Below are 21,908 nucleotides of genomic sequence, written 5' to 3'. Positions count from 1 at the left end.
CTCAGGGCCCCACTGCTGAAGAGCTCTTTGACAGCTTCAGCAACTTCAGCCCCAACAAACTTTTGTTCCAACGAATGACAGTGCCATTGGCATTACAAGCCCCTTACAGCTAGTTTCTGCAGATCAACTCTTCCATTTACACAAAAAGCCATCATAACCAGGACCCGCCCCAAACCCTGGCAGCTATATTTGGAAACTCCCCATTGGTCATGGGGAGAACTGAAGAAGCCTCTCAGATGGAAGTGAAACATCCTCAACTGAAGAAGCTCAAGTCCAGTTGCCAAGACAAGAAGATTTTTACAAGAATTTATACCTGAATAATCTGACTCAGTCAAGTCTTTTAAGTTATACTTAAAAATTAACATGTCATTTTTTAAAAGAATTTCTCAGACATCAAATTTTGACATGTTTCTTTATTTCACAAATATCTTCAGGAATGGTAAAATATTCTCATGTAGCCTGCATCAATTTCAGTCAAAAATGCATGATGGTCTTAAACATCCACAATTAACTGATTAAGTTTAGTTGGAGTTCATTACAGACTAGGAAGGAACTGAGGGTTGATATTTGTCACATTTCCATGCAGCAATTGATTTATCAATATTGATTTTGCATCAAAGAATTTCCTGGTTTCTTATTAAGCAAATTGTGTGTAGTTGTAATGTTCTAAACACCCATCAGATAAACTTCAAACGACACATAGTTAATTCAACTTGTTAATAAAGCCCAGGTCACATGGCTAGAAGGATAGAGGAGGATGAATCCCCTTCAAATTCAACTACAGTATGGTATCTCTGAGGGGGAACCCATTTCTTCTTAGCCCAGGAATTTTCAACTGGTGGTTTCACAGCGGGAGATATTCACTCTCTGATTAGAACTTGTATGCAGTTTTAAGACTTCAGGAGCAGCTGGACTGAACTGTGTATAGAAAGGGCAGACTTGATAAGGCGACAGCATAGATAAGCTTCTTTATTGGTATACACAGGATGCTTTACAAATGCAACATAAATAACTTGGGAGTTTGGGAAATCATCACAGACAAATAGTGAGTCCAATCACCATACATCACTTAGCATACAGGTACGACACAGCAAGAGTCAAATTAATTTAACATCAAGGATAGTAAGGGTGGCAGTCAAAGATGAACCACACCTGTTGATTTTCAAGTCGTTACAGAAATTGAACATCTTGTTTGACTAAATGGCAGAAGCCATCCATCGTACAGTTCACACCCTTCCAGACAGCAATGCAGTGACACAAGGGAGGAATTCAGCTACGAGCTGCCACGGAAGGAGCCTGCTGCTGATCACTGGACTGGAGTTGTCGCCCGAGGTACTCCCTGTGGAAAAAAAAAAAAGAGATATTGAATGAAATTAAAACACAACCAAAATTTCTCCTACTTGAAGTACAACTACAGGTGGTTTCTTGCCAATTTTACATAACAGCTCTCAGTATTTTGAAGTTACTTCAATTTTATTAGGGCTTATTTTAATAAGGGCTATTTGGTAGCAGCAGCATGGATTTTTACTTAATTACTACTGATCTCTTTCTCCATTAGGTAATATTTTATGGAAATTCACTTTTTTTTTATAAACGTCAATCCTTGTTTTTTGACTTACTTGTAAATTCTAGATTTGGACATAGTCGGGTTTGTTTATTATTTTGTTTATATAATGTTGTTTATCCTTGTCATTCTGTAATGTATTTTATCCTTCTTGTCACTTGTCTCTTCTATTTATATTCATATTTATTGATATTATTGTTGTGGTGTGACAAAAATTTCCCTTATGTGGATCAATAATGTATTACCTTATCTAATTGTATCTTGAAACTAGGGCTCCACATTTCAAGCTCGAATGTGAAGGTGCCACTGACCTTTTCATCTTCTCCCTTCGAGGTTTTCAAAAATGTCACTAAATCCTTTACCAGAAATCATTTCAATTACAATCAAACTGAAGCTGGAGCTGAGAAGATTATCCACTTAAGTGCAAGTTGAAATGCTGAAAGACCATCAGTTTTTAAAGGTCACTCTCCTCCTTCAGGTTACTTCTTAAGAGTAACATTGTGAGATATCGGATTATGACACTCAATTGCTTTTACCAGAAACATTATAATGCATTTCAGAAAAACACAATGGAAAAGACTGGGGACTTCCTTTGTGGGAATTACTATTTTTCATCTTTGCATCCAGTGATGAAAGACCTCACTGGACTTGGTGGGAATCCCTTAGAAATAAACACAACTGGTATTTCAAAACCACACAAACACATACACTGCTTCATTTACAGATGACATGAGATGCAGATTTAGCTTTCTTGCACATGTTCTGCTTTTCAAGGTCTCAGCTAATTGAAATAATAGATCTAATTGATAAAACAAAAAAATCATCAAATGTAAGATGTTTGTAGACATCAAAAGAGTTCTTTAGCTAGTCTATGGCTAGCAGCTATCTGGTTAAGTGAAAAATCAAAAGGAAAAGCAACAAAAATGACTCCCAGTAAAGTGGGTGTCATGTCATGACTGGAAATCTAAAGACTATAAACTGATACTTTATATATTCCTGCTGGAGAAATTCCAGAGTGTACAATCATTTCAATATGATGGGAAGGATTACAATGAAAACAAACTTTTGTTCCTATGGAAAACCTCTCGGGAAAGAGAGCGCCTGCTATGCAGTGAAGGCAATTTGTAGTTAGCGATTAGCTGCACTAATATGTATACATTCATGAAACTAAGTAAATGGACTGGAAAGAGTAACATGGATTTGTACAAGCGGACTTGGAACACTGAACATTTTTGTGAGATAATTAGATGTTGGCAGTCAGTGTTTGGTACCTACCGATACTTGCTGATATTTCTGATTCCATAAGTATGGAAGATGACTGGCAAAGCAGTGTTTATGAGCAGACATGAGTGTTTGGGAGGGTGTACTTTGGAAATTTGAAATGAAGTCTATGAATATACTGGATCTCACTATTTATCTGAAATGCACAGATGTCTGGAGAAAAGACCATTATGTTTGTTTAGGATGGAAGAATGGTGATTGGTTGATAAATGGTAGACTAGCAAACATCAGAAAAAGGCTGAATAAAAATGTCCACTGCAAATTCAGAACTTCCATAAACCTGAAAGGCATGGGGATAAAATGATAAGTGATGGTTTCCCAGCTCAAACATACAATGGTGCTGTTGTCATGACAGCCTGAGACTTTCAGCAAAAATGCAAAAGAGGATCTTTTCATGGTAAAAACTGCAACCCACTCAAGGAAACAATGGGTGTGGCGAGTTGCTTTGATAATGTGCCAGAATTGCTTGTAGAAGAGAGTGTCTCAGATAAAGGTTTAAGTTAAAAATTGCACAATCTTCTATTTGTTGATTGAAATCGAATCATTCATAAATGTCTTTAAGAGTAAAACATGAGCTGAGAGAGGCAATTTTTTTTTTCTCAGACAGTAGATTGTCTGTAAAGCAGTCAATACAGAATTAAGATGTGTATAAACAGTGCTTGTTCCATAAAGGAGGGACATGGTTAACAGGAAAATAATATAGAGGACGAGACATTGTCTTCAGGTGAACTACATGCAGCTGATTCCATCTGCCTTGCACACAAACTAGAAATGAAAATACATCTTATATTATATGTCTGAAAAAAAATCTACTTATTCCCCCCCCATAGGTAGTTTGCAGAATGGTGAGCAAGAAAAATTGGAATGAATCAGGTAAGACAAGAAAACACATTTATAAGCTACATCAGTTCAATTTCCCAGGGAGTACAGATGTTAATAGTAAATGGTAGCAACACAAACAGAATTAGTTATTAAGTTTTGCTTTTGTGTATCTAAGCAATCCATTAAAGAGAAAAAATGTGCAGGGTTGATGGGGATTTGTCTGTTTGAACCCCGACAGGATAACAATGGTTCAGCATTAAATGTCAAATATTGACCAGTACCTCATTAAATTTGTGTATTTACACAGTTAAAATTGGTGGCTGTCTAATGCTTTGGTGATACCACTCTCCTAATCACTGATGTAAACCAGAGAACTAAAACCTGTAAAATATGGATCGTGTTGACTTGAAAAAAAAAATACTCTACATATAATTAAGAATTATATAAAGCAGACTACAGGTATAGTATAGACACGACTACCTCATGTCTATACTTTTTTGAAGACGTGTGTTGTATGGCATGTTATATTAATTAAACTACAATATTTCTTGCATTGCTGATTGCCTAATCATTTGAAAATCATTTTTTCTGTTTAGGAGATGACATAGGCAGTTGGTAGTAACTGCACAGTATGAGATCAGCAGATGGCAATATCAAAGCTCCTTAACCACATTCTTACCATGTTTTGGTGGTTTGAAAATGAACCCCATGACCAAAAGAATCAACAAGAGGCAGACAAATGTTTAACAAATCTAAAATGAATGCAAAATTGAAGTAAATTACTTAATGGTTATTTGAGAAATATGGACAATAAACTCTGCTTCTACTTTTTCTTCTTCTCATTTCAGCTTTTCCCTTCAGGGGTCGCAAAGCAAATCAATTTTCTCCATCTAGACCTATTCTCTGTATCCTCCTCTGTCACACTAACTACCTTCATATCTTCTCTCACTACATCCATAAATCTTCTCTTTGGTCTTCCTCAAGACCTCTTGCCTGGCAGCTCCAATACCAGCATCCATTGACCAATACCGGTATATTCACGATCCCTCCTCTGCATATGACCAAACTATCTCTGTCTGGCTTCTCTGACCTTCTTTCCAAACTGCGCATTCTTATGAAATTAGTAAGGAACAAATGTACCAGAAGAGGAGGCTCTATAATCAAAATTCTGAAGCAAAATAAAGAACGTTTGTCAAACGGAAAATAATTGAATCTCTTTCATTTGCAAGTGGGAATGATTCTCAAGAAGCTTCAGACACAAAATTTGACATCAAGCTGAGTAGAACCAGATACCACTCCAAACATGTTCAGATTGGATCATAACCTTTGACATCATCATGGTTCAGGATTCCAGAGGTGCTACAGCATTTCTCAGAGGATCAATATGGAGGTAACGCCTCTATGAATTGATTCACATGAGTCATCGTAGGAATTCAGGCTATTATAGCCAACTATCACCATTTTGATGCATCCAATTGAATGGGTGATGACATATTAAACCTGCTGAAAGGCATTTTATGAGTAGAACCTGACCCAGAGCTGCATTGTTCAATGTTGCTGATTGCTTTTTGACATTACTTTTGCAATCAGAACAAAAACCAAAAGATGTAACAGCTGACTAGTACCCAAATGGTGAATCCACAGCATAGAAAGCTTTCTTGTAATATTTTCTTTCATTTAACAGTGGCAATACAGCTAAAAAGCAACACATAATAAAATGCTTCCACAATTGATAGGCAGAATATCTGAATCTGATCAATTTCTGCATCAAACGGTTTGTGCCAGTCTTTGTTGCCTAGAAACATCCTGCAAACCACCTGACTTTGCAGTTAGGAATGGAAAAAAAATCTTATGTGAAGGCAACCTTCATATTGGAAGAAAAAAAAGAATTATGTGTGAGTCAAAAGGGTTTAAGACTTTTACAGTTTGATGCAGTTCTGAATCATCCTAATTGCGGCTTCATGTCCTCTCAAGAACATTTAAAAAGTTAATCACTTTTGCCATGTAGATCTAATGATAGATGAGTGAAGTGATTAATATTCAGGAGAATACATCAAATCGATGCTTTCAATAATATGTTCATACCAGTTATGGACCATGAGCTTCTGCACAGCCAGCAGGGCATTGTAACGGACTAGTTGGTCTTCATGGTGCATGTGATTCATCACCAGCTGCTTTCCTCCCAATTGCTCAATTACCCTGAAATGGAAATAAAGATGAATAATGGTGCTAACCCTTTACTGACAACAAAATCACATGCCAATATAATATTTTAGGTCATTCAGCAGTACAGTGAGAGGTAATCTAGCCTGTCTGCACAGATTCAAGACACCCTGTGCCAGATGCAGCAAAGCAGCGCCGGAACATAGCAGAGCCTCCTCCATGTTTCACAGAAGGGACCGTGTGCTTATCTCGGTATTTCCTAATTTTTTGATCTGTGAACATAAGCATGTATGTCCCTTCCCATAAGGCTCAAGTTTTGTCTCACCTGTCCAAAGGACAATGTGATTCTTTCATGGCTAAAAATTATCTTATAAATTAAGAGATGATGAGGAAATAAGACACCTGAACTAGAGGGGGATAAATTAAATGTCACTGGCTGTAAATGATGCAGTAATATGCTAAATAATGGTCACATGCTGCCAGATTTTATTCATGAGATAATGAGTATTAATAAATAATTGACCTTTTTTCTCCAAATGTGATCAAATTAGCTAAATGGAATATGCCATATGACACGAGACTTTTAAGTAGGGACTGGTGTAATTAAGAGACTTGAAAATGTCATTCAAGAAAAACAATAAATTTAAAAGCAGAAAGTTGTGTACCGGTACATTTTTTTATACAGTCCTAGAAAATAATTCTTCTAAATACAACCACTGGAGTTGCTTGTGAATATTGGTGAGAATGCACACTTCGGTGCACCCTGAATTGGCTTCAGATTACTGGCAAACGCTTTAGAATTTTTTTCAGTTATTCAGAATTTGTAAAGGGTCAAAATGAGAAATGTAAAAAACTGTTATATAACAAAAGCAGAACTAGGATGCAAGGAGGGATCTGTAGACTCTGTGAAAACAGTAAAATGTAATTAAAATGCTAACGTCCAGACCAACTTATGAAGTAAGTATCCAATAAGAGACAAAGAAATTTATCCCTGAGAATACAATTTATGTGCCCTATTCAGCATCTTAGGAGCTATGCTGCTGACAATAGCTTGGTCTTAGTTTTATCCGCACAGACAAGCGTCAGCAGTTGGTGGAGTCAATATGAATTGAAAGGATGTATCCTTTTGGAGTTGTATGGACAGAATCATAAATACATATTTTGCAACATACAATTTTAAGTTAACTGTGATACAGCCACACAAAAGACATGTGTTCACAGTTGAATAGTGTTTGTAAGCTGTGTCAGAGGGAGTTGTCGATTATTATATTGTGAAAAGGGAATCATGTTAGCTCTACTCATTTTTCACGGGCAAGTACTTTTATTCAAATAAAAATTCTTCAACATGACTATTTTGAACTTTGATCAAGATTTTTTTTGATAGGATAGTGCATTACCGTTTGCCACGGGGGTAGTGCCGTACATACTCTCCTACATCATGAGCTGCCACTGCTATGACTTGAGGATCATCTGACACTTCCAACAGCCTGGTTAAGATCCTGCAGAGGGAAGTCAAAACAAGGAAGTAGTATTTTCAATTGTATACTTGTGTCTTGTTAAGATGAAACAACTGAGTCAAGGAGCTTGGAGATTTAAGTAAACCTGTAGATATAACAGGATGGTCATTTGAAATTCAGATGATACCAGAGCACATGACCGAGACCAGTGGGGTGATAAGATAAGGATTTTATAGAACGTCAACTGATCCTTACAGCAAAGACTGAGATACTAAAAAACAGACACATTATAAAGCACAGAGCAGGAGAATTACAAAAACATGTATTTTGGTAACTCTTTTCTAAGAGGTGCTGGAGCAAGGAAAATGCCTGATAACTTGTTGGTGTGGAAATCTGCCAGTACCATTCAATGTAGTTCTTGTCACAGTATCAGTGGAAACAAAAAAATATCTATTATCCTCCATAGAAAAGGTAATAAAGGTTTTTTTAATCGCTCATCTGTGAAAACAAATGGTTCTTTTTACAGTATTTTTGTTTGCTTTACATGAGGTGTCAGAGGAAGAGTACATTGTCAATTGCTTCACTAAGAATGAAATGACTGGCTACAACACATGGTTTCTTACTTGAGGAGTTCGTAATTCTTCTCATTCAGGCGGACAGCGTTCTCACGCCAGAACTTCTCAGACTTGTGCACAGGGCTCCATTCCAAACGTCCTGACTTGAGCTCAGAGCTATACTCATCAAAGGAGCTGAATAAAAGAAATGACAGAATGAATCAAGCAGGCAGTAGTTCAGGATCACAAGTGTCATTTCTTCGGCTTTAAATGAAGTGCTCTTTATCAGCCAATCTATTGTGGAGTAATTTAACTGGAGGAAATATCAATGCAGTTGACGTAATATAATATAAAATGATATCCATGCACAAAATCAAAACTTAATTATTATGTATTATTTTTTAAGGTATAATTGATTTAGTTTATTACAATCTTCATGGTTTTCATATTTCTATCTCTAATATCTCTTATCTTATTATCATATGAAATGAATGGCTTGTTAAATAATGTATGACAAAATTCTACATAGGTAATGGACATCAATGGGTACCTGAGATCTTGCACGCTCTCTCCCAGCCTCTCCAAAAGAAACTTGATGTCCTCAGTGATATCTTCATCATCGTACTTCTGCTGCTCAAGATTCTCAAGCTGCTTCAGCACTTTGCACTGAATCATGGCCAACGCATATTCCTGGCGAGTCTCTCTCTCGGCAGCCTTCTCAAGAAGATTCTGTAAATAGGAAAGAGCAGTGTTTTTCCATTATATCACAAAATATTGAATGCAGAATTTAAAATACATCACTATAATACACGGGCAATGACAATCATGGCAAAAGTATAGTACTCCTGTCAAAGAATTGGACGAGAGTTGTTAAAAAGGAACAGCTGTTCCTTTTAAACAATCCTGATTGTTGCATTAATATTCATCCATTCATTAGCTATACTGCTTATCCTGCACTCAGGGTTGCGTATGGAGCTGTCTTTGGGCAAGAGGCAGGGTGCACCCTCGACCAATTGCCAGGCCCCCTTGCAGAGACACACAATCATTCAATCTGGGCACACATCTGGGCAATTAAGGGAATCTGACTAACCTATTAAAAGTTTTTGAACTGTAGGAGGAAACTGGAGAACCCAAAAAAGGAAAGTCATGCAGACATACAATTGCATTTCAAACTTGTATATCATATCGCTATCATGTGATTCTTCACTTATAAAAGTTACACTGAAAAGTCCAAAATTGCTGAGGAACAGAATGTGACAGGAAATATAGCAAATGAAGAAGTAGGAATTCTGCAGAATAATTGGAATCTTATATTACATTGTTAAGTTGCCGCACTTCCTTTAAGCTAATATATGCATTCTAGTTTGGATATTCTATTCGACATTGTTAACAGTGGAACCATGACTTACCAGTTAAATATATTACATTACCGAGCTCGTAACTCAGTTTGCTCATATATCAAATTGAATTTCTCCATTGAAATGAATTAAAACGCTATTGACCTGTTCCAAACCACCGGTTTGTTACCTGTTTTAAATAAGAAAAACGTACTTCATTAATAAAAAAATATTGTATTAATAATGATAATAGTCCATAATAATAAACAATGTAAAGAAGTGAACTGTTTTTATAAAAAAGTCAATGAACCTTAAAGACCAGATGAAGATGCTAAGGGAGGGGGAGGGAGACTTTTTTAATTTCCTCCTCAACCCCTTAAACCACTTGCTATACACTTGATGCTAGGATATACTGTTAAATAAAGTGTTCATACTATGCTAAACTTAATTTAATTTAGATACAGTGAATGCCAGTCCTCTTTAGAATTATCAAACCATTCCCGTCTGGTTTTCAGTGACTGTATACGCTGCCATCAGCTGCATCAAATCCCCATCAATGTGCCCCCCTGCCGAAGACAGCTGTCTAATCAAAATGCTGGAAAATTCAGCCAGAACACATGAAAGTTGTCCTAAGCAGTGGAAGTCCATATTGTGATGATAGCCTTTAAGTGATCAAATTATTTAGTACATGAACACATTTTGCCAAAATTGCAACAGCAGTCAACATAAAGACCTTGGGTGATTTTGGCCAGGACCTTTACTGTAAAGAAAAAATAACATTCTTGAATAACAAACTGTAAAAGTAACAATGTCTCTGTAAACCTCTTTAAGCTTAACACACTTATTACCCTGCCGAGTGCCTTACATTTAATAGCTCCAGAGAGCACCTGCTAGTTTTAAAAGTCAAATTGTGCTACAAATTTCTTCAGCCAGCTAAAATCTGAGTAAGGTTGGGAATGTATCAAACAGCCTGACTCATCCCCTTAAATTTGTTCTCAAACTGCCTTGCTTTCTGTAAATAATGTTTTGGTTTTTTTTTTTTAACATGACCACAGTTAAAACCTAGAAACACATACAAATAGACTAAAAGTTAATCCTATTACTGTAATGTTTTGTAAAAACATAGTTCAGTCATATAATCATTTTCATTTATTACAACATTGTGCTCTGGGCTGTGCTGTTTGGTAGAGTTAGATGGCACCTATGCATATGCAAAGCTCAAATTAATTTATAATGCACTTATCATAAACAAGTTTGGATGAAATCGTTATTTTGCGCTAATAATCTCACTGATATCTCCAACTGTGTTGGAGCTGTTCAAATTACTTTCTAGCTAGTATGGCGACAACTGAGCATGAGGAGATGAATACAGCCCTGCCATTCACTTTAATTTAGTTTTCAATTCTATGAGGAATCAATTACAAGAACATGAACAGAACATAGAATGTGGCTTTTAGATTACATTAAACACTCAATAGATATTTTGAGCATAATGAAGTATGTTTTATAGGTCTGACTATTACATAGGGTGACTCTGTTGCATAATTTAATTTTATCCTAGCGGCAATGGTTGTAATTAGACACAAAAATTTGTGAAACATTGTTTCGTGCTCTGCAGGATTTTGTGAATGTAATAAAGGTCCCTTTTCGGCATTAAATTGTCAAAATGAATACCTGCTCACATTGGCACTATTTTTAATTGTATTGCCGTGACAGCTCTTCACATACCATCTAAAAAATAGAAAAACAACTGAGGAATTTAGCACATACCCGGAAGGCAGCCAGGATGATTCGAGTGACCTTCTCTTTGACAGACTCCTGCAGGATGTCAGACAGGGCTGGCACCACATTGTAGCGCCTCAACTGCTCACAGAGCTGAGGGCTAAAGGCCAGAAGCCAAACACAGAAGATCATCTGGTACTGGAGCTGGAATCCACACTTGTTGCTAAGTACAGCTGTTATACTATACAACATAAGAAAACAGGAAAATGGACAATAAACTTTCAGCACAGGGAAGAGGACCCACATCTCTATCTTCCATTAGGGAACTAATAGAAGAGCTTTCACAGCTGTGTTGTCATATGTAACTGACCCATTATCTCTAATGTAAGATGAAAATTAAATGTTCAGTCAGTATCAAGAGTTACTGAGAATACGAGGCATTGAGTTCTCCAGCAAGGCAGCAACAGCTTGACAAAAGTAATTGCTTAGTGCAGAGATGTGAATGTCATAAATGTGCAATAATTATCTAGTACACACTACGTGGTACTGCTAGTACTGCTACTGCTTATAGACACTATTTTAAGAAAAGGATATGCTTACATATTAAATAAAATTGTTGGCATACAGTGGGGTAAAAAGATATTTAGTCAGCCACCAATTGTGCAAATTCTCCCACTTAAAAAGATGATAGAGGCCTGTAATTTTCATCACCGGTACACTTCAACTATGAGACAGAATGTGAAAAAAAATCCAGAAAATCATATTGATTTATTAAAGAATTTATTGCAAATTATGGTGGAAAATAAGTATTTGGTCAAGAACAAAAGTTCCTTTCAATACTGATATTGAATATAATACATATAACCTTTGTTGCTCGGGCAGTGTGCTTGGGATCTTTGTCATTCTGAAGGACCCAGCCACGATTCATCTTCACTGCCCTTGGTGATGGAGGGAGGTTTTCACTCAAAATCTCATGATAGGTGGCCCCATTCATTCTTTACGATCAGCCGTCCTGGTCCCTTTGCAGAAAATCAGCCCCAAAGCATAATGTTTCCACCCCCATGTTTGGATGCAAACTCAGCATTCTTTCTCCTCCAAACACAAGTTGAGTTTTTAACCAAAAAGTTCAATTTTGGTTTCATCTGACTATAGGAAATTCTCCCAGTCCTCTTCTAGATCATCCAAATGCTCTCTAACAAACTTCAGACAGGTCTGGACATGTGTTGGCTTAAGCAGGGGGACACATCTGACGTTGCAGGATTTGACTCCCTAGCGGCATTGTGTGTTACAAATGGCAGCGTTTGTTACTTTGGTCCCAGCTCTCTGCAGGTTATTCACTAGGTCCCCCCGCATGGTTCTGGCATTTTTGCTCACCATTCTTTTGATAGTTTTAACCCCACGGAGTGAGATCTTGCGTGGAGCTCCAGATCGAGGGAGATTATCAATTGCCTTGTATGTCATCCATTTTCTAATAATTGCTCCCACAGATGATTTCTTCCCTAACCTATTGCAGATTCAGTCTACCCAGCCTGGTGCAGATCTACAATTTTGTGTCCGGTGTCCTTTGACAGCTTTTTGGACTTGGTCGTATTGAAGTTTGTAGTGTGACTGTTTGAGGTTGTGGACAGGTGTATTTATTCTAATAACCAGTTCAAACGGGTGCCATTAATACAAGTTACATGTGGAGAACTAGGGCGCCTCTTACAGAAAAGTTACAGGTCTGTGAGATGCAGAAATCTTGGTTGTTTGTAGGTGACCAAATACTTATCTTCCACCATAATTTGCAGATAAATTCTTTAAAAATCAGATAGTGATTTTCTGGATTTTTTTCACAATCTGTCTCATAGCTGAAGTGTACCTGTGATGAAAATTACAGGCCTTTATCATCTTTTAAAGTGAGAGAACTTGCACAATTGGTAGCTGACTAAATACTTTTTTGCCCCACTGTATACAGTGGGAAGAACAAGTATTTGATACACTGCTGATTTTTAGCTTTTCCCACTTTACAAAGCAGAGGTCTGTAATTTTTATCATAGGTACTCATCAATTGTGAGTGACGGAGTCTAAAACAAAAATCCTGAAAATCACATGTTGATTTTTAAAGAATTAATTTGCTTTTTATGCGTGACATAAGTATTTGACCAGCTACCAACCAGTAAGAATTGCGTCTCTCACAGACCTATTAGGTCTTCTATAGGAAGCCCTCCTGTTCTCAACTCAATACCTGTATTAGCTGCAGCACTGGCTTGTATAAAAGACACCTGTTCACACACTCAAACAAACTTTAACCTCTCCAAAATGGCCAAGACCAGAGAGCTGTTTAATTACATCAGGAATAAAATTGTAGACCTGCACAAGGCTGGGATGGGCTACAGGACAATAGGCAAGCAGCTTGGTGAAAAGGCAACAACTGTTCAAGATGATGGTCAATCTCCATCGGTCAGGGGCTCCATGCAAGTTCTCACCTTGTGTGGCATCAATGATCATGAGGCAGGTGAGGGATCAGCCCAGAACTACACAGCTAGACCTGGTCAATGACCTGAAGAGAGCTGGGTCTGCAGTCTCAAAGAAAACCACTAGAAACACACTATACCCTCATGGATTAAAATCTTGCAGCGCATGCAAGGTCCCCCTGCTCAAGCCAGCACATGTCCAGGCCCGTCTGAAGTTTACCAATGACCATCTGGATGATCCAGAGGAGGAATGGAAGAAGGTCATGTGGTCTGATGAGACAAAAATTGAGCTTTTTGGTCTAAACTCCACTCGCGGTGTTTGGAGGAAGAAGGAGTACAACCCCAAGAAAACCATCCCAACCGTGAAGCATGGAGGTGGAAACATCATTCTTTTGGGATGCTTTTCTGCAAAGGGGACAAGACGACTGCATCGTATCGAGGGGAAGATGAATGGGGCAATTTATTGCAAGTTCTTGGCCAACTACCTCCTTCCTCAATAAGAGCATTGAAGATGGGTCGTGGCCGAGTCTTCCAGCATGACAACGAACCAAAACACACAGCCAGGGCAACTAAGGAATGGCTTCATAAGAACCATCTCAAGATCCTGGAGTAGCCTAGCCAGTCTCCAGACCCGAACCTAATAGGAAATCTTTTGAGGAAGCTGAAAGTCCATGTTGCCCAGCGACTGCCCCCAAAATCTGAAGGATCTGGAGTACATCTGTATGGAGGAGTAGGGCAAAATCCCTGCTGCAATGTGTGCAAACCTGGTCAAGAACTACAGGAAATATCTGATCTCTGTAATTGCCAACAAAGGTTTTTGTACCAAACATTAAGTTTGGTTTTTCTGATGTATCAAATACTTATGTCATGCAATAAATTGCTAATTAATTACTCAAAAATCATACTATGTGTTTTTTCTGGATTTTTGTGTTAGATTCCGTCACTCACAGTTGAAGAGTACCTATGTAAAAAATTACAGACTTACATGCTTTGTAAGTGGAAAAAGCTGAAAAATCAGCAGTGTATCAAATACTTGTTCTCCCCACTGTATTATGGTGTCCATTTATATTGCAGTGGCTGCAAACTTTTATGCAGTTTGTGTTCATGTTGTTTCTGTTCATGCATTTACAGATTTAACATCACATCATCACCTGTCTGCGAATTGTGAACATACATAACACCTGAAATTAAGTCAGTAAAAAGCAGTCTTCCAGTCATATAAGATTGTTAAAACATTGTAAGAGTTGATAAATAAAAAGAAACAAAGCTTTAATACGAGTGTTATCATAATTAACTTGCATTTTTAGGCAAATGTGTGAAATACAAAATATGGTTACTGTTCAAAGAAATTTGGCTGTGGGACATTGGCAATTGGTTTACTGCTTTCTCAGAATTAGTAAAAAAAGGCCCATGGCCTTCAACATTCACATCTCCTTTTATTACAAAAAGACAGTTTAGTACCAATACAAAAAGGGCTATTCATTGACTGACATGTTTGTGAGTTAATGTTAAATAGCATTAATTAGTATTTGCCACTTAATTGAAATTTTAGTCTCCTCTTTGTGGACTTCAAAATAGTTGGGGAAATCACAACATAATATTTTCATATGACTCACCAATTAACTCCATCAGCCTCTACCCAAGCAAACCTATATTCATTGACCCTCAGCATCAACTGAAGGCACCCAGCCACACACTGGACATACTGAGAGCTCTGCAAACAACAAAGGAAAAACATTTACTCATGTAGGAAAGTGACCTGTAGCTATGTTATCAGAAAAACAAAACGCTGGGAGGTCAAGTCCAGTTAGTGCAGTTCTGAAACATGGGATAGCTGACAAGCAGAGACAGCACATGGAAGAAAACCAGTCCAAAACTTGCAATGCCACAACTTACCAAACCTAAACCATTGCACATGCATTCTATAATAGTACAACAACTCATGCCTGATCAAGATCAAGATGTACAAAACAGCGCAACAGCAGGAAAAAGTCCCATCACACCTGATGAACAATATAAATTGATATTAGAGGTAATAGCTGAGAGGAGAAAACAGATCCCATTAATTAGTTATTAGAAGAGGTGGATAAAGCAGACATCCAGTAGAAGAAAAGTCAGCAGTTAGGAAAGAGGATTAGGGTTGCCTGGTTGAAAATGCAGAGGAAAAAGTGATATTTAGTTATTAGATAGTACTCATATTCATAGATGTCAGACTCCATTTCTCAAAATGATTACCCTATTCTTAAAAAAAATTGTTATAATAAATACAATGATGGATGCTGCTGCTGTGTCAATGTTGTTCCAATTATACTGTGACACAGGAAAGCTGTTTGTCATGCACTTTCTGCATTAAGGAGAAAGGACTTACAGCATGCAGTTTTGTTCGTCAAAACCAACAGTGGCAGCAAACACCATGCTAAATAGAAAATCCCCACAGGATCAGTATAATTTGTTCATGATGTCTCAAGTCATCGGCAATCTAATACTGTTAATGAAAACGAGAGTGCTTGAACGGGATGGAGGAGAGAGGAAAGAGATGAAATGAAGATACAACAGCTTGCACAAACCCTGCCCTTTTTATTTTTTGTTAGCATCAGGCTGATTGAAGATGCACTTCACTCATACTCACTTCACTGGGAGAAATAGTCCCTGCTCCTGAGCCTGTTTCTGGACCTGTACCATGTAGGTTCTAATAAGAGATAGACAAAAGAAATATGTGCATAGTTGTTGACAATATATGGCCTTGTGCAGAGATTTAGCGGTACCAGCAACACAGAATGTGCTGCAAACTTGACCATAAATGTCATTCAAGGATAGTGGACGGTCATTGCTGAAGCCCTGCTGTGGAAAGTAATGTAGATTAAACCAATTATGAGAAGCAAATGTTAATGAAGGCATTTTATGAACAATGACTGTTTAAAAACACAAGGCACTGAAACACTTTATCAGAATCCACACATTTTTTTTTCTTCCTCTATAGCGATTGGTGTAAACCCAAGCTCAATAGGACATCCATGTTGTATTCAACTTTTTATAAAACCAATCTCTTTGGTATCTACATCTGCGAGGAAACCGTCATCTGCTAAAACACATGTTTCATTATGTTATCCCCAAATTGATAAAACCTCAAAATGAATAACAATCAACTAAACACAATGTTTATTCTGGAGGTAAAACAAAAAAAAATATATAAAGTGAGAAATCATCAAAAATAAATCCGCTCAAAAAAGAAATTACCTGTGAGCTCAGCTGGCTTTTTATCCAGTTGAAGTAGTAGTTAAGATCACTACCTTCCATCAGGTCCCGGCCCCAAGCAGCCAACTTAGCAATGATCCTTGCTGCCTAATATAGGAATAAGGACATCATACATAGCTTTGTATTACGGCGCTAAAAAAAACAAACAAAAAAAAAATGACTCCCTCAATTAGAAACTCAGACCACAATTCACTGCAAAAACATAACAGTACCCTGACTTGACAGCAGTAAAACACCTAAAAGAAATAATATACATTTGTTTCACAAAAATTCTATGAACATTGTATTTTGGGCCACTATCAGATTGAGTCATCCTTTTGTCTCCCTATGGTCTATAATTTCAGTCTTGTCTTTTTTGAGTATTGGGCATAAGACATCTTCTTAAAAAATAAACATATCATGCCCCTGTAACAGTGATTATGTGATCAAGTATTCTATGATTATTTTTTCTATTTTTTTTTTTAATCTTAGGAAGCAATAGTTAATTATTGACATATGTTTAGTAGGAGAAATATATATATATATATTATACATCCAGTAGTTAGAGAAACATTAATTTTTGCTGTCATTTCCATCTTAATGGTGAATTTTTTTCTAATGTTCATATTTTCAGTCCTGATAAACTATGTGGGAAATATCTGGAAAAGAGTCAAAATATAAAAAAGAAACATACGAGCAAAAATACTGAACATCACTTGTTTTGAGGGAAAAGAGGTTTTTAGACTCGGGGTCACACTTGCCCTCCTGCTGTACACCAACTGTGTGGCAGTCTTATCTGAGCAGTGGGTGTCCAATCATTGTACTCTGTTTATTAGCAGGTCAGTCTATTTGAAAGGGGTGGCAGGAACAGATCATTACCGGTACATTAATTGCTACTTATTTAGGAAAGAAGCGAAAGGCTACTTTTGAGGAATTATTGATGAATTTCTATAAATACATACAGTTTTTTAAACCAACAAAAGTCACTGCTTCTTTGTCAAAATAGACTTGATGATTAAATATCTGTATTTTCTTCCACTGGTTAGATAAATCAAATGTGACAATAATAGGGCTTTTCCTTATTGTAACAATCACGAAACACAGTTCCCCGTGGCTTATAAGATGTGTTTTTTAAAAGGCCATAGGAAGACTTGTAATACATAATTTGTGAGTATATTTATTTGTATTTCACTCAATAGGCCTGATAGCTATAAAAAAGCAGCCATTCAATAGCAGTGAACACTCAGTAACAGTTTATAGCTAATTAGGGGACTAAAATATCCTCATTAAATTGTGTGCCCACGAGGGATTCAATATTTATGAATACAAATGTTCAGCATAACAATAAGCATCTAAATGCAACAACACAAAATGACAGAGTATAGTGTAACACAATGATGTGAAACCTCGAAAAAACACATTCAAAACAATATTGTATGAAAGCAGTACAGACACCAGATAGCACAAACAGAATCCTTATTTTAAATACCCTGCATTTCTGTCTGTTGCAAGAACAATGTGTTAGTGGATCTATCAAAGTACATAAAAATCAAAAATTAAGAGTGTGCAAACATAAAATTAAGAAAATAATTTAAAGACTGTGTGGAAAGTTGTTCACACATATTGTCAACAAAATTTTGCAATGTAGTGGTCAATGTGAATTGTCTGAGAAGGAATGGTGCCTTTATTACTTGATGCTGATCTCAATTATGTTGTTGCCTCTCCAAGTTAATTGAGTTTCATTTACCAAGTCTTACATAGATATACAGTGTGTGTGTGTGTGTGTGTGTGTGTGTGTGTGTGTGTTTGTGTGTGCGTGTGTATCCACAAACATACACGTGTGCTTGTGTTTTCTCTATGGGTATACACACACAAACATGTTATCAATGTGCGCGTGTGCTCGCGCGCGCGCGCACACACACACACACACACACACACACACACACACACACACAATTGTGTTTGTCCATGTGTATACACATACATAATAAACATTATATAAATAACATATGAGGTTGTTTCACATTTATTTTAAACCACAATTTTATATAATGAATAGAAAGAAAATAGAAGAGTGAACAGGAGGGTACTGTGTTCACACAATCTGGACTTCTGGAGTCACAATTTAGTGATTCACACACTACACCACATGATTTCATTTGACTGGCTAAAGTTGATGTTTCCATCAAAGATAACACTTGGTTTTGCATCTCTGTTGTTAGACACTTTTAATTTACTATTCATTGAGTATATATTCATATTCTTATTTCATCATGCTCTCAATAACTCACCATATGGACAGTGAAGAGGTCCTGGCGATTCAGCATGGGAAGAAAGTAGGACCAGGCAGTGTTCTTTGTCTTTTTTGCATAGTCGAAGAAGATATTCACCCTTTGATGATTTTCCTGTGTTGGGCATTTGAATTCAGAACTTGAATGAGTAATTCAATAGTAAATGCCAACTATATAGGAACTAACTCATTCACTACATTCACAAGGTGAATTTAGTATTTCAAGAAGCCATAAATGAGGTTCAATAAATATAAGATACTGATAAAAAGGATGGATACTTTTTAAAACAGTAAATTCACCAGTTTTAATTTACCTGAAGAGTATCATCGATTACAGTCAAAATGTACTGGACTGTCTGCTCCTTGGAAATGTGGGCCATCAGGTTCAGAAAGGTCTTTGCACACTGAGGAAAAAAATTACACATAAATCAATAACCGCACAGAACTCAAGTAGATCTTAGTAAATCCAGATGCATTTAAACCCAATCTTGGTACTAAATTCAATTTGAAAGATACTGTTTTGAATCTGTGTTTTATTATGATGTTCTGACAGTGACTTAATTGTGCTACCACATCAAGAGGTATTCTACCTATCAGTTACAGGGGCAGAAAAAAAACGAATATATAATACAAAAATAAATTGCACAGTCAACTATAGTAGTACAAAAATCATCCTCAAGTAAGCTTAATGATTCAAGTCTAAGTTCAAGTTAATTTGTTGTCCCTTGCAGCAAAAGTAGTTGGAATTTACTACTTTTACAAAGCATGCATCGATAACTTAACACTGATTGAAACAAAAGACAAAATTACAGCTTTTGGCAGACTAACAAAGGCTTACAAAGACTGGAGCACAACATTATTGATTAAAAAATATTTAAGATTAACAATTGCACAGTGGCTGTAGACTGACACCATTAACAGTTGTTACTAATTACATGCAGCTGCTGAACAGGTATGAACAAAATACCTGATGTCCTTCATTGGTCAAAATGACCTGTTTCTCCTCCGAGTTAGCCACTTCAAACTTCTTGATGAACTCACAGTCCTCAACTGAGATCATCTGACTCCTAATTTTGAAAGCAATCAATCAATCAATGAGTAAATGATCTTATATGACTTACAAACTTAAATATCAACATTGTTATTTGGGGTGATGATTAATGCTGACTTAACAGATAATGAAAATGGGAAGTATGACAATGTCTTGAATCTTGAAATATTCTCAATTTATTGAAATATCATACAGATGTTTACAGAAATTAACTTTTAAATTACATCAGTTTCAATATAAAAAGACAAAAGTAGTAGGTACATCAACTGCAGAAATGGTACAAATTATAACAAAAAGTAAGATTACAGTAAATAAATTTGGCCCTATTTCAATACAGTTACGATAAACCACGGGAGATGTGTTAAACAGTTTGATCTGTAGCAAATGGAAATGCAAATAGAATTAGGGGCTACGAAATAACATACACAAAGCACAATAATGGCAGAATGAATAGTAAATTGTACTCTAATTGTGTCTTCTAAATTTCTAACTCCCAACAGCAACTTCTACAGCCATGTCAAATACCTTTGAAATACCACACGTCCTTCACCAGGAACTGAATCACTAAAAAAACACCCACTGACCCCACTGGAGACTGGCCAGTACATCAATCAGATAATATTTTGCCATGTGGATTATTAAAATGTCAACTATTGATGTCAAATTTACTATAAGTTAAGACTAAATAATAAAAAACACACAATACTGACTACTGGATGTATGAATGATATGAATGGATGAATGGATGGACGGATAGCAAGTTACTCAGGATATACTTCCCAAGATTTCAATATTTAAACTCTTATATGTCATGAAGTCATAAAGAAATGCATTTACAAATTTTGAGTAAAGCCAAAAGAAAGAGACTACAATAACATCTACACTAATTTTAACCGAGACACCCAAAAGAGGAAATAACACACAAGACATTGAGTCAATGGCCAACATAGCCTGAATAAAGGAATTAATAAAACGTCACAACACCATGAATGAGTGAACAATGTATCTGACTGACAAAATGTTTGCATTATTATTGGGATGACGTCTATGATGTTTTAATACTTACTGCAAGTAGGACTGCCAGTTCACCAGATTAGCACGAACTTCAGCTGCCTTGGCAGCAATGATGTTGGTGGGGACTGCAGCGTCCACAGCCCCGCGGATGTCCATGGTTAGCTGCACGTACTGTAGCTACACGAGTACGCGTAAACACCTGGATAGAAACAACGGAAATAACGCTTTATTGAATAACACACACACGCAAAGTTACCTTAACGTCGAGTTTGGCTTATGTTAAACTATCCAACAACTACTATGGCACTACTTTAACATAAAAATAACTTCTTTTTTTCATTATTCATCCTTGTCGAATCAGTAAATTGCCTTAAGACATTAGCAAACGGTGTCTATAAGACAGCAGTGGGGAACTAGCAAAAATGACGTTAGCTTGATTCAAAGTCACTCCGTGGTAGGACAGATCGTTTCTACGAAGTAACAAGAAACGGGCAAACGTAATGTGGTCTAACACTGAAAAGCCCAAGGTATTCAGGTTTATGGACGCTCCAGCCAAACTGACATCGTGCATACAAAAATGTAATTGTCACGTTAAATCGGAGAGCTAATGGGTAAATGTTAGCTAGCCCCGTGCCTATACAGTATAGCAGGAAATCTCCTGCACTCACAATGGAACACAGCGATATAGAATGTAACATTCGTTTACATGACTAAATCGAAATTTTGAAGTAAATTAAATCTTTCAATAAACAATAGTGTAAAAACAGGGCTGAGCCCCTTACCCAGCAAGTGTCCTTAACACGCACAGCTGACAAATAATAACACGGCGTTACGAAAAATCATGTGACTGTCACATGATCTTCATCTCACCAGAACCCAGGACTCGAGATGAAATTAGTTTCATGGATGGGTAAAACACTGTAATTAAATTTTGTTGGAAATATATTGAACATATATTTCAAGCAA

At 36.8% G+C, this 21,908-nt stretch overlaps 1 protein-coding gene across 2 annotated transcripts; it reads right to left on the bottom strand.

The window, feature by feature from the left end:
- Positions 1-943: 943 nt before the first annotated feature.
- Positions 944-21,796, bottom strand: atp6v1h (ATPase H+ transporting V1 subunit H). 2 transcript variants are annotated; one of them, XM_086175799.1, is made up of 14 exons: positions 21,725-21,796; positions 20,995-21,141; positions 19,845-19,944; positions 19,192-19,281; positions 18,879-18,992; positions 16,591-16,695; positions 15,983-16,042; positions 14,970-15,067; positions 10,949-11,141; positions 8,392-8,570; positions 7,911-8,036; positions 7,228-7,329; positions 5,753-5,866; positions 944-1,339 (listed from the first exon to the last, which is right to left on the bottom strand). In XM_086175799.1, the coding sequence occupies exons 2-14, from the start codon at positions 21,096-21,098 to the stop codon at positions 1,270-1,272; spliced, it is 1,455 nt and encodes a 484-aa protein (XP_086031925.1). In that variant the 5' UTR covers positions 21,099-21,141; positions 21,725-21,796; the 3' UTR covers positions 944-1,269. The 2 variants fall into 2 exon arrangements, with proteins under 2 accessions (XP_086031925.1, XP_086031926.1); XM_086175800.1 differs by lacking the exon at positions 15,983-16,042.
- Positions 21,797-21,908: the final 112 nt, after the last annotated feature.

The sequence above is a fragment of the Fistularia commersonii genome, chromosome 28 (genome assembly GCF_037954325.1).
Source record: "Fistularia commersonii isolate RoL2024-O1a breed Wild chromosome 28, RoL_Fcom_v1.0, whole genome shotgun sequence".
NCBI classification, from domain to species: domain Eukaryota; kingdom Metazoa; phylum Chordata; class Actinopteri; order Syngnathiformes; family Fistulariidae; genus Fistularia; species Fistularia commersonii.
This window is presented reverse-complemented; position numbering and strand designations above follow the sequence as displayed.